The following is a 20,697-nucleotide window of genomic DNA, read 5'->3' on the forward strand; positions in this document are numbered from 1 at the left end:
AGCCATACGGGAACTGAGCTTAGCATTTAAATGCATTAATATTGTATGACTTCTGTGGCGTAATAATAATAATAATAATACTACATTTTCAGACTCTTAGTTGAGTCACATCAGCCCCATCCTGTACTTAAAATTATGGGCAACCCCTGACCCTGCAGTCAAACAATAACCAGGAAGAATTTCTAGCCATAAATTATAATAGTCAAGTAAAAAAATCGGCAACGGAATGTGTTCTTTTCAGTAAATCACTCACATGAGGGTGGACATGTCATTTTTACTGGAATATGTGTGTGTGTGTGTGTGGGAGGGCACTACTGGTAAAAAATATTCCTAATAGCTTCAACAAAATGACTATATCAGCTAATAAAAAGACAAAGTCCACATTAAAAATCGAAACTGCACGGAACATGTTTGAACACAACGTGAAATAGGGTTCCATTTAAATTCACAGGCACTTATAAGGGCTAAACAATAATAATAAATGGCAGCATTTCTCTACACAACTGGGCATCTAGAGGATATAGAAGTTTGTTTTCGCCCCCTTATCAAGCCACCGTGTATCTCAGAGGAATGTTCGCAGAAAGCAGAGCTGTTTTCTTAGTTGTGCCAGACGGCCTCTCTTATTGTTGTTTGCATTTTTAGGCTGATTGATGAGGAAGGGGGGCGTGGTCTCACGCAGAAGGACAGGAAGCATCGGTGCCAGGTTCCCTTCATCTCTCCGCGCTGCTTTGACTCAAAAGTTTCATGTGCTAAAAGATCAGGAGCCGTTTATCTGGCTCTTAATGGCATGTTGATACAACACTAGTGGAGCTGGGTGTCACCCGCGGACTCACCAAATCAACCCCCCCACCCTCCAAGGCCTTCCTGACTCCATTTCTGATTTGATTCAACTCTTTTCTGTCTTTGTAGTTTATAAATATGAAATGAAAGCGGACATTAGTGAAGGTGCTTCTGTCATGTTTTCATATTCACTACACGGGCAGATCTTGAAAGGCTACAATTTGACCTCAAAACACTATAGAGTGAGTTTCCAAAGGTTTTCCAAACACAGAAGGAGCTGCACTTATAATCAACATCACACTCATTTTATTGTATGTAATATAAACATTAAAAACATTATATACTTTAGAACTATCCAAAAAAAATGTATGAGGGAGACGGATTTTTTCAATCCATACTGACCTGGCATCTGTCTTCTACTTCTTCTCCTCTCGTTTTTCTTTTCCTCAGGTTGAGATGTTTTTGAGAGGGACACTGAGACTTTTTTAGCATTTCCATAGCAGCATCTCAAAACATGAACCCAGTTTTGTGGCACTCAGATGAATATTTTAATAGTGAATAACCCAGCTTTACTAATGTCATCGGTGACACCGCTTTTTTAATTGACCATGTTTTTCGTCATCTGTGATGATACTGTGCATCTTTGTCATTTTATGACCTAATATAATACATTTGTTACACATAGCCCCCTTCTATGGTCAATTTAGAGTGTCCAATTTACCTAATCCCCACATTGCATGTTTTTGGACTGTGGGAGGAAGCTGGAGAACCCGGAGAGAACCCACGCACACATGGGGAGAACATGCAAACTCCATGCAGAAAGGCCCTTGTTCCAACCGGGGCTCGAACCCGGGTCTTCTCGCTGCAAGGCGAGATTGCTAACCACTAAACCACCGTGTGGCCCCTATTTAGCAATGTCAAATATTTTAAATTATTGAAATGAAGACTGATTTAAATCTGAAAATCTTCTATTCACCTGCTGTGTAAATGCTATGTGGCAGTGTTGAAGCAGCCCCTTTCATGAGTTATGGGGCTGCAGTGGTTTGCACGGTCGTCTCTTTGCGGAGGTTCGCCTCAGCTTGTGCAGTTTTCCCCCCGTGACAGCCTTTCAAGCACAGTCGGGATTGTAGAGAGCGCGTCACAGTTGGCGTTTCAGTTTGAGCGTTTGAACGCTCTCGGTTTCTCGAAGACAGTGTAGCCCGACAGAACAAGCTCATCGTAAGGTGAAGTTAGTAGCTGCTGTGGAGCTTTCAGTCACAAGGTCAACCAATGTGGGTTTGATTCAACTTTTTAGAAATCAGCCAAAAACAGATATATGATGCTTTTTTTTTTTGCCAAAAACTTGGTATATTATTTCTTTCCCCTTTTGTTAAATAGTGCAAGATGGGGAGAAGCTGGAAGAGGAGATGAAGAGGAGGTTTAATAAATGGTTTGATGACAATCAGTTTCAGTGCGGTATTCAGTAAATAAGTAATCATGATAATCAGGTTTTGATTTGATTTTCTGGCTGTAGAATTGTCCAAAAACTTCCAATTCTGCCCCTTCTTATTCCAAGATAACTTTCACTTTGGATATCTGGCAGTTATTCAACCGTTGAAGAATTACGGTGCTGAGAAGCTGACGTCACAAACGTGTGACACGCTGGTGGATTTTGTCTGTGATTTGACGGTCGTTCCGCGGAAGTCCTGAGGAGCTACCGCAATGACAAGTATATGGGTGCAAAGTGCCACGTTAGGGTTGCGCGGGGCGTGCCAGTCCATAGTTTTAGAATTTTCTAGATATCACAAACGGTCTAGGAGTTACGGTAATGAGAAGTATGTCAGAAGGGTTTAAACAAGGCAAATATTAATCAACTGATTAATAACTAGATTTATTCATACATGCAGTTGTGATTGCCAAAATGTAAAGATCCCTGCACGACTTCATGGAATAGACCGTCACAAAAGCCTTTTTAAAAACATTTGTTCTCGTCCATCTATCTTGAAAACATTAAGCCTGGAAATAAAAGTGATGTAAGATTATGGTTAGAGCTGTGGCAAATCCTGCACTGGTAAATATCACAGCGCAGCCACCACAATAACTGTAATAGTACGATATTTTAAAGTGTGGTTATTGTCCTGTGTATTTAAGGTTTAGCGTAAGAGGCATATACACTACATGAAGAATTCATTTGTGGGGCTCTTGACAGTCAGCTCTGTGGTTTAAGGTTAGAAAAAGAAAAATGGAAAAGAAACTTCCCCTCTTCTGCTCAGAAATGTCTGTCTTATTGTTACTTGGCTTCTCTGTGCAGAGTGATGTACAGTATGTGCATCGCTCATTTAACTCTTGAAGGGAAACAGCAGGATTACGTGACGGCGTCACTCACAATAAGTTCATCGTGGTGAAGTTTCCTGATCAGGATCATTATGGATGGAGAAAATCATTTAAATTCCATTGGCGTGACTTAAAAATGCTGATTTATGCTAGTTTCCCAACATACAGTCCTAGTCATTTCTTTTTGAAGCACCTCATTGGTGAGCCTGCACCTGTTTACAGTCATTCCAGAAGCTAATGAGTTATAATCTTATGACCCAGTGAGATGTTTTTGGTAACGTAAGTCATTTTTTCCTCTGTCAGCTTTCAGAAAATGTACATTTATCCACATTTATCAATATTTCTGGACATTTCTGGACATTTTCTGGACACTTGCAGACAAACCAAATAAAAAGAGAGCATGGACAGATTGCCTCATCCATTAAAAAATAATACAACTTATTTTGCAATTATCTATTATCTAATTTTCGATCACTCCCATGTCTACTTGTGGTTCACTGTGCAGCTCACACATGGGTGACGTGGAATATTAATCCAATGGACGTCCTAATTAAATTGGAAGACATGTTATGTCCAATTAAATGTTTTTGAAGCAAAATTCTGAGCAAAATCTTCATGTTGATTTGAATTCTGATGACAAATCACTGATATTCTTCATGGAGAAATTTTCAGTGCAGACCCATATAAGGGGTCGGATCAAGGATTTCCCTTGTAGTAGTAATGCTTGATTAAATATACACTTTATTATACACATTACTGAATGCCACGCTTGTGTTCTTGATGGGAAACTGCGTGACATAGAAATTATAATTCATCTTTTATTTACTGTGCTTCTCAAAACATCTGCCAAGGAGAACCACACCGCTTCTCCTGGCTCCGTGTCCTGCCTACAGTCCTTTTCCATCCACGGTCCCTCCTGTCTGACTCCAGCGAGCGAGCAGATGTCCAATGACATCATGTGGAAAATGTTTTTTTCTTTTCATGTGAACATTGTCACTGTAACACAGAATAAGGGGAGAAGTTCCACAGATGAGTAAGTGTCCCAGCCCCGGCACGTGTTCTTCATCCATTTACTGAACACACAGATTTGATTTCTTTCAGTTGACTCTTAGTGAAATTGCCAACAAGACGTTTTTTCCCCATTGTGATGCTTCAGTAGTGAGTGTCGTAAGATAACAGTCTTATATGGAGATAGAACTCACTCATAACCCCCCCCTCCAACTCTGATTCTTCATGGCTCCCTCTCTCTCTCTCTCTCTCTCTCTCTCTCTCTCTCTCTCCCTCCCTCATTCTCTGTCACTTGTCCCGGTGCCAGACAGTGAGAGCCATGATAAATGTGCAAATCAGTGTGCTGGTAAATACCGTCTCTTATAGCTGAAAAAGCCCTGGAAAGGAACGTGTGTGTTCCCCTTCTAACTTTGGAACAAAAGACAAGCCATGACCCCCGCCGTCACTTCTGTCCAACAAAGACGAGGTGAGAATGAGCAGGCGCTCCGGGTCTGACGAAGGCCACGCTGTGTCAAAGCCGTGGAGAGGAAACATGGCAGGGACATAACAGGAATCTGTTGGGTCCCTCGAGGGTTGAAATTGTTTATACACAGGCGGAGAGTATGCATTTGTTATCACGGTGCTTATCGTCATATTTATATGCTTTATCCGGGTTTTTATCTCCGTTGAGTTATTTGCTCCTCGAGTGACATTGACCTAGATCTTCATTACGCATGCAAACTTTTTTCCATGAGGCACTTCTGCCACTTTCATTTGCGTTGTTGTGTTGTCAACAAATAACTAATTATTAAAAAAAGTTGACTGTATGTTATCCTCCCGTCCACTTTGGAGACCTCGTATTCTTTGACATCGAAGGGGAGAAGGTGGAGTAAATCCTGGACAGGTCACCAGCCGCACATCTGACCCCAATCTATATGTCTTTGTACCGCGGAAGAACGTCAGAGTACTTACTCAGCAGTAGCGGCATGGATACCCGACGAGACCTGAAGCTTGTTGGGACCTGACAGAACCAGACAGCTATTTTGCAATTGTTATGGTGGTTTTAGGCTGGGTTTGGTGACGCTGGCTCGTCCAGCACAGCACAATATGTATATGTTTCTATGTGCTCATGGATTATAAACCTGGGAAAAAGCAGTGACTTTTGGGTAAAATGTGTGTTGAACTAGATTTAAAACAAGATGGATTATTTCAGACACCACTGAAACTTTAACTTGCATCTATTGGAAGGATGAGACCATGAAGAGATTGTTTCTTTATGGTATAGAACAATTAGAATGTTTGCGTTTTGCTGATTGTGATATCGATGATTGATAGATAGATAGTGTGCGTTGCAAACATTGAGTTGTGACGCAGAGGGTAACACAAACTCAGCTGCAGCTTCCATGAACTGCACTGGGCTCAGGTTGTTAGGACAGAAACAACGGAATGCCTCTCAGGGCGATGTTGGGCCCGGCCTCTTTCTGGGTCAGGTTTGAGCAGAACAATGTGGCTCATAAACACGCATAGGAAGAATATGCAAACTTGGCCTGGTTGGTTATCAAGTTCAGACGCAGAAGCCTTTTATTTCAACGGTATGTTTTTGTAAACAACATAGTAACTGAGTAACTGTGACGTCCACGAAGAAACGCTAAAGAAAATAAAGGGAAGGAAAAACGTGCGCTCTTCTTTCTCACGCTGCCAAACATAAATCAACAATACAGGGACGAGGAACAGTGTTTGGAGACCGCTGTGCCACTCAGCCTTGTACATGTCCTGCAGTCCATAAACGCTCAATAAATCTTCAATTTTCCACAACTGAAGAAAAACAGACTCAGACAAGACAAGAAAACGCAGCTAGATGGCGCGAGGTGGAAGGACACAGAAAACAGAATTAGTATAGAAATTGATGTCAACGATCGTAGTGCGTGGAAGTGGACAAAGACAAAGTGACACGGTACGGGCACTTGGGCCGAAGAGCTCTCATCATTCCTTTCTGCTTTGATAATATCCCAATAAGTCCATACAGACCAGCACTTTGGCACACTCTGCCATCACGGCCACAGAAGGCCTTCTGTTACTGGTTATGGCTCACAAATTGAATTTGCACACTGAATAGTTCTGCTGGGATGTGCCAGATGCAAAGATCTGGATAAACATAAAAGCACTCAGGGTAGCTGTGTGTTAATGCAGCACAGAGGCATATTAACAACGTCAACATGCAGCAGTGTTCCACGCTCTTCTCTCGTGGCATCACGGTCACATTTTACCTGCCGGAGTGAAACGGGCATATTTGTTTTCTGCTGTCTTGATTTCTCTGCGTTAACGAAGAGAATTAGAGACACGAGCACAGCAGAGGTTTACCCAAATAATGGATGTCATTCAGCCCTGGGAGGCTGACATCAGATACGCGACGTGACGATGTTTGAACGGTGCCAGTGGCGCGCATGAAGCAGGCAGCATGTGGACGCTGTCCTTACGAGCCAGAGATGTCTGACATGGGACTTTTGTCTGCAGGAAATGGGCCCTTGTTTAATGATGTTAACACAAGCATGTACGGAATGCAACAACACAATTATCCTTTATTATATTACACTAATTTGAATACTCCCGATAGCATCAACACACACACACACACACTGGCCAGGCCTTGTCCCCCCCATGCACGGTGGAGCGCGGACAAAGGCTTTGTGTAGGTTTTTCATCAAAAATTCAAATGAGTCATGTTTTATTTTGTTTCCTCAAAGGCCCTCCATGGTAAAGACGCCAGTGTTAGGTTGTCATCATTTACAGTTACACTTTGAAAACACTATTGCATCCATATGTTGTTAAAGCTGCAAGTGCAGACATTTTTTCTCCTGAAATTGTCCAGAGAGGTTCCGGATATTTTCCAGAACTTTTTGTTTCCGGCAGCTTCCTATCGTATAATCTTGTAAACACAAAAAAAAGACAGCGACAGCGACTCCGTGTGCAGTTGTGACGTCTCGTGTCAAGCACGGTGAATACAAAAGTCGAGTGGTTTTTATGGCCTCTTTTTTTTTAGTGGGTTTACCGATGTTTAAAACAAAATCCCAGTTAACCGTTACACCCGCTAGTTCTGTTTTGACTTTAATTGTGGAAGCATTTCACTCGTAATCGCAGATGTCGGAACGGAATCACTGGAGGAAAAGTCAGGGAATTAGAGGGATTCGTCCAACGTCGACCAAATCTCTTGTAATCCATCGATACTCAGTGGGAGATTTCAGTCTGGTCCAATGTTGACAAACACTGTGCCAAAGTCAGTTGGCACCTTGTTCCATGCACATTGCCCATATTTCTCACGTGGCGGTTTCCCACTGCTAAGTGCTCACCTGCCTTTCTGATAGATTTTCCCTGGCTGTGACTGCGATGGCACAAAGCTCCACTTCAGCGTCGGCTCGTAAAAAAAAAAAAGGAAAAGAATCAGCTACTTAGCATGAGGGAGAATGTGAGCTATTCTGCTGTGGGCAGACGACCTCCTCTCCTCTCAATCTGACCTTTACATCAGAGGCTCGGCCACGCTGGCTTGTAATTGTTGTTGTCTCAAACGTAAATGAACTCTATTAAACTCTAATGAAACTCTTTTTTTACGAGACATTAGGCATTCGGCTAAATGTCAGATGCCGTTGGCTTGTTTGGAGTTTGGCGGTTTGTGGCTCCTTTTGTGTCGACAAAAAAAAGTGCAATTAAGGATTCAACTTGAAACCATTTATTTGCCACACTGCATCAGACATAAAAGTGTGTTCATTGCACGTAGCTACAAGGCTTCACTATACGTCTTCTACACTTATGCAAGTTCTGCCAACTCTTTTCCCGTTGGCACGAGACTTGTTTGTCTTTCAGTATTTTTCCTCTTGTGAGTCCTGTTCAGTGTCAAAAAAAAGCGCCGTAAACAACCACACAGACGAAAGCACCGCGGAGAACAGTGTCGCCGTGGTTCCAATTTTATATCTTTCACGTCAGTCCCTTTTGTCAAACTCAGCAGCAACACACTTACGTCATAACGTCTCACACCGGACAGGGTACAGGCCGGTGCAGACTCTGCGGCTAGACGGCCAAAATAAAGTAGTAGTTAGGGAAATTGCTGCATTTACCCAGCTGTTGATTGGAGCCGTAGCTGATAAACATTTTGCAGTCATTCGACTCTGCGGCGAACGCTGATCTTATCTCTTCTTGTTGCACAGAAAAGCCAGATGTTACCAGGTGTAAGTAGGTTTTCTGACCGTTAACAATAACAGCTGCGGCACCTGAATGCATCGCAGCAGCTGGAGGATAAATAATGAACCAAGCAATCCAAACACAAAGGCAGGGTATGGTAGTTTTGACCACTTTGTCCAAACAAGGGTAATGTAGCTCAAGGAATTCGACCTATAGTTTGTGTAGTTATTTTAAATGGCCGGTGGACCGTGTTGCTGATAATGATGCAACGCGCTGTGGCAAAAAATAGACCAAGGACACATCTTTTTACCCAGACTCCCATGCTTTTTTACCCAGACTCCAATGCTGCACAGTTGCACACAGCCACACAGCAGCTTAGCATCTAATGTTGACTGACGCGCGGTGTTGTTCACTTGTCAGTCAGGGGCAATTTTTTAGCAATTAAAGTAATTAAACGACTATTACTGTCTCATATCAACATCTACTGTGCAGACTATAACAGACCTGAACCCCCTATACCTCTGCCTGAATGAAGCTGAGCAGAGCTCTGACGGGAACAACATGAGGTCCTCATCCACCGTGTACGCGTACGAGCGATTAAGTTGTCTCACGCCCACAGACGGGCTTCGCTCGTGCTAATTCCTAATGGTTTTGAAAGGAGCCTGAAAAGAGGTATTAGATATAATCACCAACCTTAGAGGTTTCACAGTGAAACAGAACCAGCTGTACTATGACTCAGTCTGGGTTTTACTTATGTACTGTACATATTATATATGTATTTATTTGCTTTTTTAAACGGATTAATGCACTACAATCTGCCCTCATGAAAATGTACCATGATGGCCTTTTATTTATGTGTCTCAGGGATGAAGAATTTCTGAAATCAAGCCTTCTAAAAACAGTTATGTTCCTCTGTTGTGTGTGTGTGTGTGTGTGGCTGCCAAGCTAAACAAAAACATTAAAACAAAAATGTATTAAGTGGATGATGTAGCCCAACAGCAGAATGAGGGGGTTGTCAATCAAACAGTCATCGTCTGCACACACACACCCACAGAATCCTGAGAAGACGACGTCTTATCAGGTAAATGATCTGTGTGGATGTAGGAGCATGTGGTGCAAGGCAGATTAAAGCCAGGGTCTGTAAGTCTGGAGAGGCTAAAGGACAGGCTAGACTTTAACAAAATAAAACCAATACATCCTTCCACCTTCCAATCCTCAACGGTCTGACCCTTCAAACATCAATCTTATGTATATAATCTTATTTAATCTCATGTAGTACTCGATCTTATCACCTTTATTTAGAGCAAGCATCCGTTATCATCTTCATTGTGGTTCTTTTCTTTGACCAAAGCAAGAGTGCACCACAAACTGGACTGGTACTGTAAATGTGCACAGTCGGGAGGTGTTGGGGTGTTTGTGTATGCCCACAATGGGTTCCCAGACCTGGGTTGACATCAAATTCTCTCAAATTCATGGACCGAATGTGCTGACACACACAGCTTAAGATGCGAGGGCAGCTTGTAAGAGCCGTTTCACCCATAGATTGATTTGCAGCACACTCTGCATCTGCAGAAGTGATTGTCGTTGGGATCGTGGGCAAGAAAGTCTGTCATTTTCTTTGGTGAGACAGTTTCCCAGGCATCACAACATTTGCTCTCTCTTGCTTAACGTGACTCGCTCGGTGTTCCGCATGGAATCCAACATCAACGGCGGAGAGACAGACGGTGGACAGTGTCCACAACACCACTAGTAACTACAGCTCGCCGTTTGTTCTGCGTAGTGTACGTATAAAGCAATGCAGGGCATGAAACAGTAGGTTGTGTCATAACAACGTGTAATATCAACGTAACTTCTTTGTTACACCAAACTGAAGCATTTTTAATGACCCATGTCTATTTAGGATGATTTTCAAAGCTTCTCAGAGACCCACGGGACTCCTGAGTCAGAACCCTTTAGGTGCTCAAAGACATGGAAAGTATGAATTTGGCCCGAGTCATTGTCTGCCGTCAAACTGTGAATTTTGGCTGCACCTTCTTGTAACTCGAGAAAGCGGCGGAAACACAGCAGCAGATTGCCGTACATACAGTACCCGCGGCCGGGGTTATGAGAGTTGTTTTCTCTAACCACAGTATTTCCATGTTTAAACATGGTAACGGCATAGCCTGAAACACATTACCTCAGCGGTGATATTGAGTTGCGTGTGCATGTGAATGTCCTCAGTGATCCCTGATTATAGGTGAACTGTAGCGCTCGAGTGCTCACAGACGCACACTGTCAGGTGTAAACACTGAACAGACCCAACGAGCTGCAGCGGTGAGAGGGTCACCCGAAGGAACTGAGGCACCGAGAAAAGAATGGCACGTCGGTGTCTGCAAGTGACATTGATGGTGGAGTAGAACAAGAGCAGGGAGGCGGGGTTGGGAGGGGGTTAAGGGAGGGTTAGAATAACTTGTAATGGAGGAGATTTGAGCCAGACGGAGATAATGTATCCTGTCAACTCCTGCTCCGCTGTGCCAGACGTAAATTTCTCAAAAACAGAGGAGATGCATTCCACTGGGATGCCTTCATTCAAATGAGCTGTTGATACATAGAGGAACTATGACAGTTGCCCGGGGAACATTTTGTTCCCATGATATCAAAGAGATTCCTCCTTTGGCTTCATGTTCTTTGCCACTTCCATTTCCATACTACAATTTCACCAGTTCCTTCCTGGAGCAGGACTCCACCCTTGTGTAATTTCACAAGCATGTGAGGGAAGTCTTGAATTCAACCAGCTCTCCTCGTATCGGTGCGTGATTTGCTGTTTAGAGTCAACATTCCTTAATTATAGATGAGGTCACCACTATGCAAGTCTTTTTGGAGACTTTAATGACCCGGGATGACTCACACATCCTCGGCTTTGTTGAATCTAATCAGCTCTTCTCAAACCACGGGGGTGCTGTTAGTTTGGTTAGTAGCCACTGCTAACAGATAGCAAATAAAAACTACCACATACCTTCTGGTTTGTGGATGAACGTGGTGGGAAATAAAGCATTCAGAGTGTAAACACGGATTTTTTTTAGAAGATCATACCATGGAATCCATGGAAAAATCCATTCAAATCCAAATTAGCATATTGGAGGGACAGCTCAGGTTGAACGGTTTGGAAGTAAGTTCGAGAAGCGAGGTCGAGGTGGTTTGGTCACGTTGAAGATGGACCTTGTCTGTGAAGATGGACCACAGAGCAGGTTCATGGATGTTTTGAAGGAGGTCATGAGGAGTTGGTGGGGGATGATCTGCTGTTGCGACCCCTAAAGGGAGAAGCTGTATCATATAGCTCAATCCAAATTAGCAAAATAGCTCTGTCTTTTCATAAGGAGACCACTTACCTGTGAGATCCCACTCATCCAAAAACTCATCGAATCAATAGTCCAGTTGCTACCGAATCAACGGCTTTCAGGTGGAGATTGGAGGCTAATTCTCTGGCCTCGTTTCTAGTTGACATTTGTGGGCAGATGCGGAATGTGCTTCCTCTCGCCGAAACACAAAGCAGACCCCAGTACAGAGCAGAGGCCTTGTGTTCTTGCAACGACTCAATTAGTCTTGGATAAGGTGAGTGGTGGAGCAGCAGGAAAGATGAAAGTTCCTTCCCGAGGTCAACAGTAGTGATAGCCCCGCTGCGTAATCTGTTCAAGCTAAAAACAACCACAGTCCTGTTACAGTAATAAACGTAAGCTGGAACATGTCAGAAGCCTGTCGCCGTCATAAATCGGCTCCGCTCGGCCTCTGTTGTTTGTCGGTAATCTCCAAATGAGATAGTGGTATAGTAAGCTCACCAGAGAAAATTAGGTTTGAAGGGATTTTTTTTTTGTTCCATTTGCACCGAAATGATGACAAAGCTGGCTGGAAGGGACAGAATATAGACATAATCAGGAAGGAAACATCAGTGGTGACATCCTGTTTGTCTTCATTCTCATCAAGGGTTGATGTTTTGTTTTCCTTGGAAGCACTTCATTTGAATCTTCTGTTAGAGGCCATTATCATTATAGTCGTCCTGTTTATTGGGCTCGGAGTCCTCATGCCCTCGCTCCAGCCTTATGGAACGATAATGGAAACTGTGGGATTGTAATCGGATTAGGGCCGGGGAAGTTGACAGATCATGAGTTCTGTTGGAGCAATCCCACCACCGACTAACCACATCTGAGTCTTAAAGTCAAGTTAAACGGGATCTTAAAGGTCCAGTTGGAGAGATGAGCGTCCAGCTTTTTGTCTTTGCTAAGTTCTGTCTTTTAGGGAAGTCTTCAGTGTCTTTTGTAATGAAGTTCATTTCTTTGGGTGTATTTATAGACTTGCAGGAAGCCCCTCTTATGCTATTATGCCTAGCTCTACGAGTTGTAACAGCAAGTTGATTCAGTTGAGAGTTTGTATGTGTTCCAGTTACACACACACACACACACACACACACATCCCGTGCCCATTCATACTACAACTGCTGTTTATGTTTATGTTGTATTTGTGTTACCACACATCATTCACACCCTCTTAGAAGATGCATTGTGTTGACACATTTACATGTCGACATGTAGAGAAGCCAAGATCTGGACCCACTGGTCCACAGACGCCCCATTGTCAGTCCATCGGTGATTCACCGACGCGGCTCCACGCGACTGTCTGCCATTTGGTGACATTAACCACAACTGTGGGTAGTAGAACCAAAACAATGAGCTAAAAGTTACTAAAATGCCATGCAGGAGAAATAATACTGTCACATACAAGGAAGATTGTTATTCTCTGGCTGTACAGTTGCATTTTAGTGCTTTTTTTAGTACTTATTTATTGTGTTTTATGTGATCAGCGATATAACAAAAGAAACTCTCTTCTCTGTTTCCAGGTGTCTTCATCCTGTGTTCCAGCGACAAACTATGAGCTGGTAAGTCACAGTTTGTTTGTTTGTTTGTTTGTGTTTTTTTTTTTTTGCTGTAATTGCTTCCATGCTGTACGTGCTCAGCAGACATTATTAGGTCCTTCCTGGTGGAGAATAATTACAGCCAGGGTTGGAAAAGCAACAGCCTCTATCAGCTGCACTAACAAGGCAGTTACTATTGCAGATAATGAACCATTATCTGAGCGTCCCCCGAGACGGAAACTTGTGATTTGGAGCTATAGTATATATCCTCAGTGCGAAACATGTCTTAGGTGTATTGACATTACGGTCTCTTGAAAACATGAAAACATAGAATACAAATCAAAACAAAAATAATCAAACAAAACACTCGTGACCTGGCATCGGCTCCATCATAATGACGTCGTTTGGAGTTTGAAATAACAGCAAACAAAGTCTGAGTATTAAGTGATTTTGCAATAATAATAAAAAAAACACACACTCACTCACTCTGTTGCCTTATTTGGTATTGGCATCAGAAGCTCTGTTAGACTTGGATATGGTTTTCTCGCTGTCTGACTTGCATGTTGTGTGTTTAAAAGGTTTTGGGTGCTCCACAAACCAAAGCAAATACCCCCCCCCCACTCTTCAACACTCACAGAGAAAACATTTCACTCAATGTCTTTGCTTTTCTTTCATAAAAGCTGCAGTAATAAAGTGTTATTATCGTCCACGGATGCTTTGATAGTGGATGCTTTCGGCATGAGGACATCTGTTTGAGATGTGCAGCCGTGTGGGCAAAGCCTGCCCGCTTCAGACCTGACTTTTTTCTGCTTTCTTCAAATAAGTAAAATCCCAACACTGACAAAATAAAGAATACATTAAAGCTGAATCGATCATTAATCGATTACTAAATGAATCGACAACTATTATGATCATTTGTTTGAAGCTTTTTTCATGATTAAAACAAGATACCGATTGTTGAAGCTTCTTAAATGTGAATATTTTCTCAATGTCTTTGCTCTGGATAACAAAGAAATCATTAAAAGTTCATTATTTTGGTTTGTGGACAAAAACAAAGACATTTGAGAACATCATCATTTCCAGGTTTGACGAACAGGATCAACATTTTTTAAGGTTTTCGGATATTTTATGGAACAAACAATTAATCGATTAATCGAGAAAATAATCCACAGATTAATTGATTATGAAAATAATCGTTAGTTGCAGCCCTAGAATATATACAATTGCATTAAATAATAAATGCACAGGTGGGGTGATAAATGGAAACCACTATTGATCTTTCAGCACCGTATTTGCTTTCAACAGTTTTTCCAAATCCTAACAAACACCAAATTACATTTTAGTATTAAAACAGAAACAGAAATGTAGGATTTAGGATTTAAAAGAATTGCTTTTATTACACCTGGATCCTTCATATAACTTGACCTCTTTTATGGAATAGAAAACAAGGTTTAACAGTTTGCGAAAAAATGATGCTCCCACACGACTAAACTTCATTCTTTTTTTTTAACATATATATTTCATTTTATTTAACCTTTATTTTACCAGGCAAATCATGAAGAACATATTTTACACAATTTACAGAGTTGGCCTGGTTAAACAGTAGCACACGTGTGAATAAGAGTCTTTGGAAACTTAAAAACAGTGTAAAAATGTGGTAAAACATTTCAAACTGTCATTAAGAATTGCCATTAGCAAGCAGAGACGCAGATTGTATATCTATATATCATAAAAATCATATTTTCTGAAACATAATGTTTGTATTTACATATCTATAGACAAGCTTATCAACCCTATTCCTGTGATAGCGATCAGGATTTATCAGTATAATGAATACTTTGGAGGAGTTTGTGTGTGAATGTCTGTTTGAATGGAAGTCAATGAGAAAATAAGCCGACTTCTCTTGATTTATAACATCAGTAAATATTTGTTTTCTTGAAAGTGAAGGGTCTCAATCACTAGTTTAGGTCTTCTCCAGTTGAACAAGATGTAAATATTGTAAATTATGATCCCATTAAGAGTGATTGACAGCTAATATTGTCCATTAGGAGCCCGGTTTAAGGTGTAGCTTCTGAACTTCCGGTAGCAAAACGGGAGTTCAGACACTCATCACGAGCTCCTGCCACTCGATATCAACGTTTGGCATGAACGAGGGAATCAGGACGATGATAAACACTTCCCTGTTATGAATGTGGTTTGGTTTGGAGGCACAGTGAGTAACCTGTGGTTAGGTTTGGACACAAACACATCAGCATTCTCTGCATAGAAACACACTGAACAAGAGCTAAAAAAAAAACCGCTGCATGTCCCCATAAGTGACACGCTTGACGGATGTCTGGTTGTAGCTCACTTTGTCACACGCCATCTGTGAACTATGCCACTATTGTGACATGTCAACAACAAATGTCATCTGAGGGGAAAATGATGTTCATTACAAAACATCATTTTCGGGAAAGCAGTACGTATGGGGAGCCAGGGACGGGAGTGAAGCCGTTATGATTGGACGTAAGTGTATTAAAAAATGGGCTGAGGTTAGTTCGTTTTTGAGAGCTGGCAACAGATCTGAAGCCATAAGAATGGATTTGTTACAAAACGACTGTGAAAGGAATTGGGTCCAGTGCGTAAGAGTTAGTGACATCTAGTGGTGAGGCCATTGCCAAATGCTTATTCTAAGGCTAAGAAAACTGCACTTTTTACACCTAGTGATACATACTTAGTGAGTAGTATGTTCAATTTCCTCCAATAAAAACTCACTAAATAGTACACACTAGACCTTTAAAATCACTTTTGCTCACCTCTCGTCATTAACAGTGTTGATTATCTGTTGAAAATAGAAGGAATCAGTGACCAAAGCGTCTTCTTTCTCCTCCTCCTGCCAACAGGAGTCTCTCCGGAGGCTTTAGTGTGTACATTAAACCTGCTGATCGCTCCCATAAACACTGATGAGTTGAGGTGTTGCCATATCTTAAAACTGTGTAAAACAGAGTGACGGTGCTTTATATGTGTATATACACACACTTTGTATGAAGATCGTTTAACATGTGCACCTAGCGTGTGCCGTCCCACTGCTACGTGACAGGAACTGGGTGACGCCGATGTTTCTTGAGTGTCTCTTTGTGCAGACGTGCAAATATGCACGCCAAATGTGCATTCCTGGCTGCTGTGCTGCAACTCAAGGTGTGTGTGTGTGTTTGGTGTGTGTGTCAGCTCTCCCTAGACCCATTTTTGGTCAATTTTTTTGCTCACGACAGAGGTCTCTGACTCAAATGACCTGGCGCCTGACGAGCGTCTCGTCTGGCCAAGAGGAGGCCGGTCAAGTGAAAATAAATCCACTCTTTAGTCGGGGTTAGCGTGATGTGACATTCCATCGCGTTATCTCAATAACCATATCTGTTATGAGGTTTCACGGACCTTCAAAATAAAAGTTTTTGTTATGACATGAACAACAAAAAACTTTAATGATGCAAAATGAGTCTAAATCAGCTACTATAATTTGATGTTGAATATTGTTCACTGTTTATGCCAACTGCTGACAGATTAAAGGAATACTTCACCGATTAGCATTTAGCTCTGTATCACTAGAATAGTGGTAATATCTTTGAAAAATTGTGCTTCCCAACCTCAGTTTCCCTGGAGTTGAGAAATATCTTCATTCTTGTCTTTGTTACATGTCCACCATGGTCCTGTTAGCGTAACTGTTAGCAAAGATGGCGGACACTGTTTACATCCTAAAAGTGCGGAATTAGCGTTACTGTGTCACTGGTGGGCACGTAGCAAAAAAAAGAATGAAGATATTGCTCAACTCAGGGGAAACTGAGGTTGTTAAGCACAATTTTTCAAAAACACTACCCCTATTCTAGTGATACAAAGCTAAATGCTAATCGGTGAAGTATTCCTTTGAGTATTCTATTCCGTCTGTAGCAGCTTTGCTACAGGAAGATGACATTAAATCTAAATGAATTGTGATTGTGGACAGTCAAGCGACGACTCATGGTCACTTTGGTAGCTTGGTAGCGCAGATTAATAAACGTCTGTGAGTGTTTGCTGGGGTGCTCTCAGATGAACGCGGCTGAGGACGCCGTGCCCGAGCATCTGGTACAGCTCAGGGATTCGTCTTGAAGCCATTCACACCAGATGATGTTTCACAATGAGCACACGATGATGCACAAATCTGTGACTAACTTTGACACAAGTTGTGAGGTTTTGTTGACTAAAAATGACGGATTGTATCATGTTAAATTAGTGTAAATATCACATCTCTAAAGAGTCTAACCCACTGGTTAATATCTAGATGGAGTGATTGTGTTATGGGGAAGATGACGCCAACTTGCAGTCCACTTTTTGTGATTGACGATGTGTGTGTGTGTGTGTGTGTGTGTGTGTGTGGGAGATGCCAGCGAGCGATGGCGATGACACAACAACCGCCAATCTCAGATGCACCCTCATGTCGAGCCAGCGCTGCCAGGAATAGGTTTTTATTTTGCACACGCACAAAGCCAGGATGAGGGCATATTAGGAATTCTGGTAAGGTAGGCTACACATCTGGACTCATGCCCCCCCCCATCAAAGCATGCACTCACAAGCAAAAATATGCACACACACACACTCAGAAAAACCATAAACCACTTACACCTACGTCATCTAGCTTCTTTAAAAAAAGAAGAAAATAGGTGCTGTGAAGTGGAGAACAGGGCCAGAACATGAGTCACATGGTCTAGATGTGGTCCACTTAGCGCTGTGTTTAGAACCGCGCATATTTTCGCTCATGTGCCCTGTAATTCTTTCAAACGATACACAGTATGATCACCATTCCCTGGGAATGTATGAAGTGGCGATTACGTAAAATCAACAAGAGTTTTTTCTTCCTCTTTTTCTTCCCTCATGTGTAAACATGACCGGAGATGTACGAGCGTTCCGTGGAAGTCTGAACGTCAGCGAAGATGACGGGAAGACGGAGAACACAGTAGTTAAACAGAATCACTTGTAGACACGTGTTCTTGTCCATTCTCTCAAAGTGATGCTGTGCAACTTACTGTTGATGCATTTTCATTTTCACTTTGATTCGCCAAAATAATCACAAGTTAAATAATAATAATGAACAATGTCTCAAGTGTCTGAAGCATATGTGAGGAAGAGCTCAGTATTTACAATATACAAAAAGCCTCACTCCCTCTCTTTTTCACCCTGTCACCTGCAATCATATCAATCATAGCTCTCTGATGCGGACAAGCATATTTAACAAAGATCTTCTCAGTTTATTCACGTTGTGACCTTGTTTTGTCAGTTCAATTAAAAGAGCTCTATGAGATGATTTTTGAAGCTCACCCCTGAGAAACACAGTTTTCACTCTGAATTAAAAGCTTAATTACATTGTTGAGTTTATAGTGCTGAATTACACACGAGTGGATGCTTGTAAACTGCACTTTTATGAAGTCATCCCCCCAAGTTTAGATATTACAAAACTTTTCAAATCCCTTTCACTCAATTATCTTAATCGACTTATGGTCCTAATGCTAAGCAGTGACTTTTATGCCGCGTTAAAGACAGCGAAACATCAGACTGCGGTCGTCCTCGGCCTGTTTAGTGACGTCACTGTCAGGTTTTTCCAGACTTAACTGCTGGTTGTAAGATGCCAGCCTCCTGCTCCTCATCATGTCCATCACCCTCTGGCTGCTTCAGATATTTCTCCAAATAAACAGTAACTAAGGCCTTTTTCACATTTTTCACAGAGGCTCAAACACTCACCTATATAATGTCACACAGGTTGACCTCAACATGGAGCCTTTGTAGCTGCACCTGCTCGTCTCGCTTCACACCCTGTTTACGACAGACAGTCATTATTGGTTTATTTTAGAACGTGGTTCACCTGAAATACATTGGTGGTGAATGTGAATGCCTAGTGATGATTATGACGGTTGACATTTGGCTCTGTGGGGCCCCCGAGGGGGAAATGTCTCAATGTCTCCTGCATGGATCGCTTTGACAGGTGTCCTCAGTGTGTATCGTAATTATACAGATGAACACCTGATTATCCGATTTAGAAAAGCACCTTTAAAATCAACCCAGTAGACCACAAAGTGTCGTACAATAACATTAAAAGCCATAAATAGTGTACTTCTCATTACCGTAACTCCCAGACTGATCGTGATATCTAGAAAATTCAAAAAAACTATGGACTGGCGATCTGTCCAGGGTGTGAAAAAAGTAAATAAAATAAAAGCCCCCAACTTTCTGTCAATTATAATTCTGCAAAGATCTGCAAAACGAAAACCTATTAAAAAAACAGGACAAATTCAATGCAACACTGTAATAGAATGTGAATTAAACAAACATGATTTTAAGTTTATTCTTCACCTGACCAAGTGGGAAAAAAGTGGGTGAAACAGCCCTTTAAAACAAATAGTGACATCATACACAGCTGTGCGTTATGACAAGCTACCTTTACATTCCATCCCATAGTTGTATGTGCACAGAAATCTCAATGTTACGACTGCAGTGACACTTACACTCTGTCCAGTTTCTAAATTATTACTGTATTTGGAGTTAAAAGATAAGTGGGTGTGGCTTAAACCCTCTTGGCGGCAAAAATTCACTCCTTCAAGGAGTAAAAAAAAGAAAAAAAGCACTTTGCAGACGCCTTAAGAAGCAGGTTTCGGTTACATAACATAGTGAGTGAGTGGGTGGGACTGCATCAGTCAGAGTGGGCCGGGTGCGCTGAGGAACGCAGAGGAGTCAGAGGTGGTTTGGGGTCACAGACAGCTCTCAGGGGTTTTTCCCACAGTGGGGACAGTCCACTCGCTCCTCTGATCCGGTCCTATGGAATTTCTGGCTTTCTCTATCCCACGGGGAAGGGACCGGGAATGAGCGAGCACAACCCCAAACCCTCAGCCTGGAGACACACGCACACACACACACACACACACACACAGCCCCTCCTTCTCTAACACTTCAGCACCACAGTGTGTTTACATTTCTGGGACGAGACTATGTGAACGCTGCAGATGAAGGACCACAGAGCATGTGAGAGCAACAGCTGTGTGTGTCTACTTGTATTTGTTACCTCTTTAGGAGCTTTTCTGGCATGAACGTTGTTGACCTTGTCAGGACTAGTAGTCCTCATGGAGACCAAAACCTGGTCCTAATAAGGCAGACCTAGCTCATTTCTGAGGTAAAGTTTAGGGCAAAGATTTTTCAACGGTGGTTAGGGTTAGGCAGTTACTGGTTATGGTTAAGGTTACAGATCAGGCTTTGGTTAGGCCGTTCAAATGACTGCAGAATCCTTTAAACCATGGCTGCACGAAACTGTGTGTGTGTGTGCGTGCATGCTTCTCTGTGACTTGTCTCCACTCGGCTGCAACGAACAATTATTTCATGATCCAGTTTTTATCTGTTGATTATATCGGCGGTGAATCGGTTAAATGTTTGGCCATTTAGGTTCAGAAAATTGTGAGAAATGTTTCCCAAACCACAAAATACTGATGCCTGGAGCTAAAAAAAACACCTGACACCACCTGACGACATGTTTAAGAAGCTGCAAAACCATTGTGTTATTGACTTTA

General features: G+C 42.1%; 1 protein-coding gene across 4 annotated transcripts in view; it reads left to right on the plus strand.

Annotated features, from left to right (window-relative positions):
- tns1b (tensin 1b) overlaps window positions 1-20,697 on the plus strand; it is a 167,359-nt gene that overhangs the window by 82,352 nt on the left and 64,310 nt on the right. For all 4 annotated transcript variants that reach the window (XM_044013784.1, XM_044013801.1, XM_044013793.1 and 1 more), the window contains one exon: window positions 13,124-13,162. In XM_044013784.1, the coding sequence (XP_043869719.1) occupies window positions 13,124-13,162 (39 nt within the window). The remainder of the gene's footprint in view (window positions 1-13,123; window positions 13,163-20,697) is intronic.

This window comes from Solea senegalensis, linkage group LG2 (genome assembly GCF_019176455.1).
Source record: "Solea senegalensis isolate Sse05_10M linkage group LG2, IFAPA_SoseM_1, whole genome shotgun sequence".
Lineage (NCBI taxonomy): Eukaryota > Metazoa > Chordata > Actinopteri > Pleuronectiformes > Soleidae > Solea > Solea senegalensis.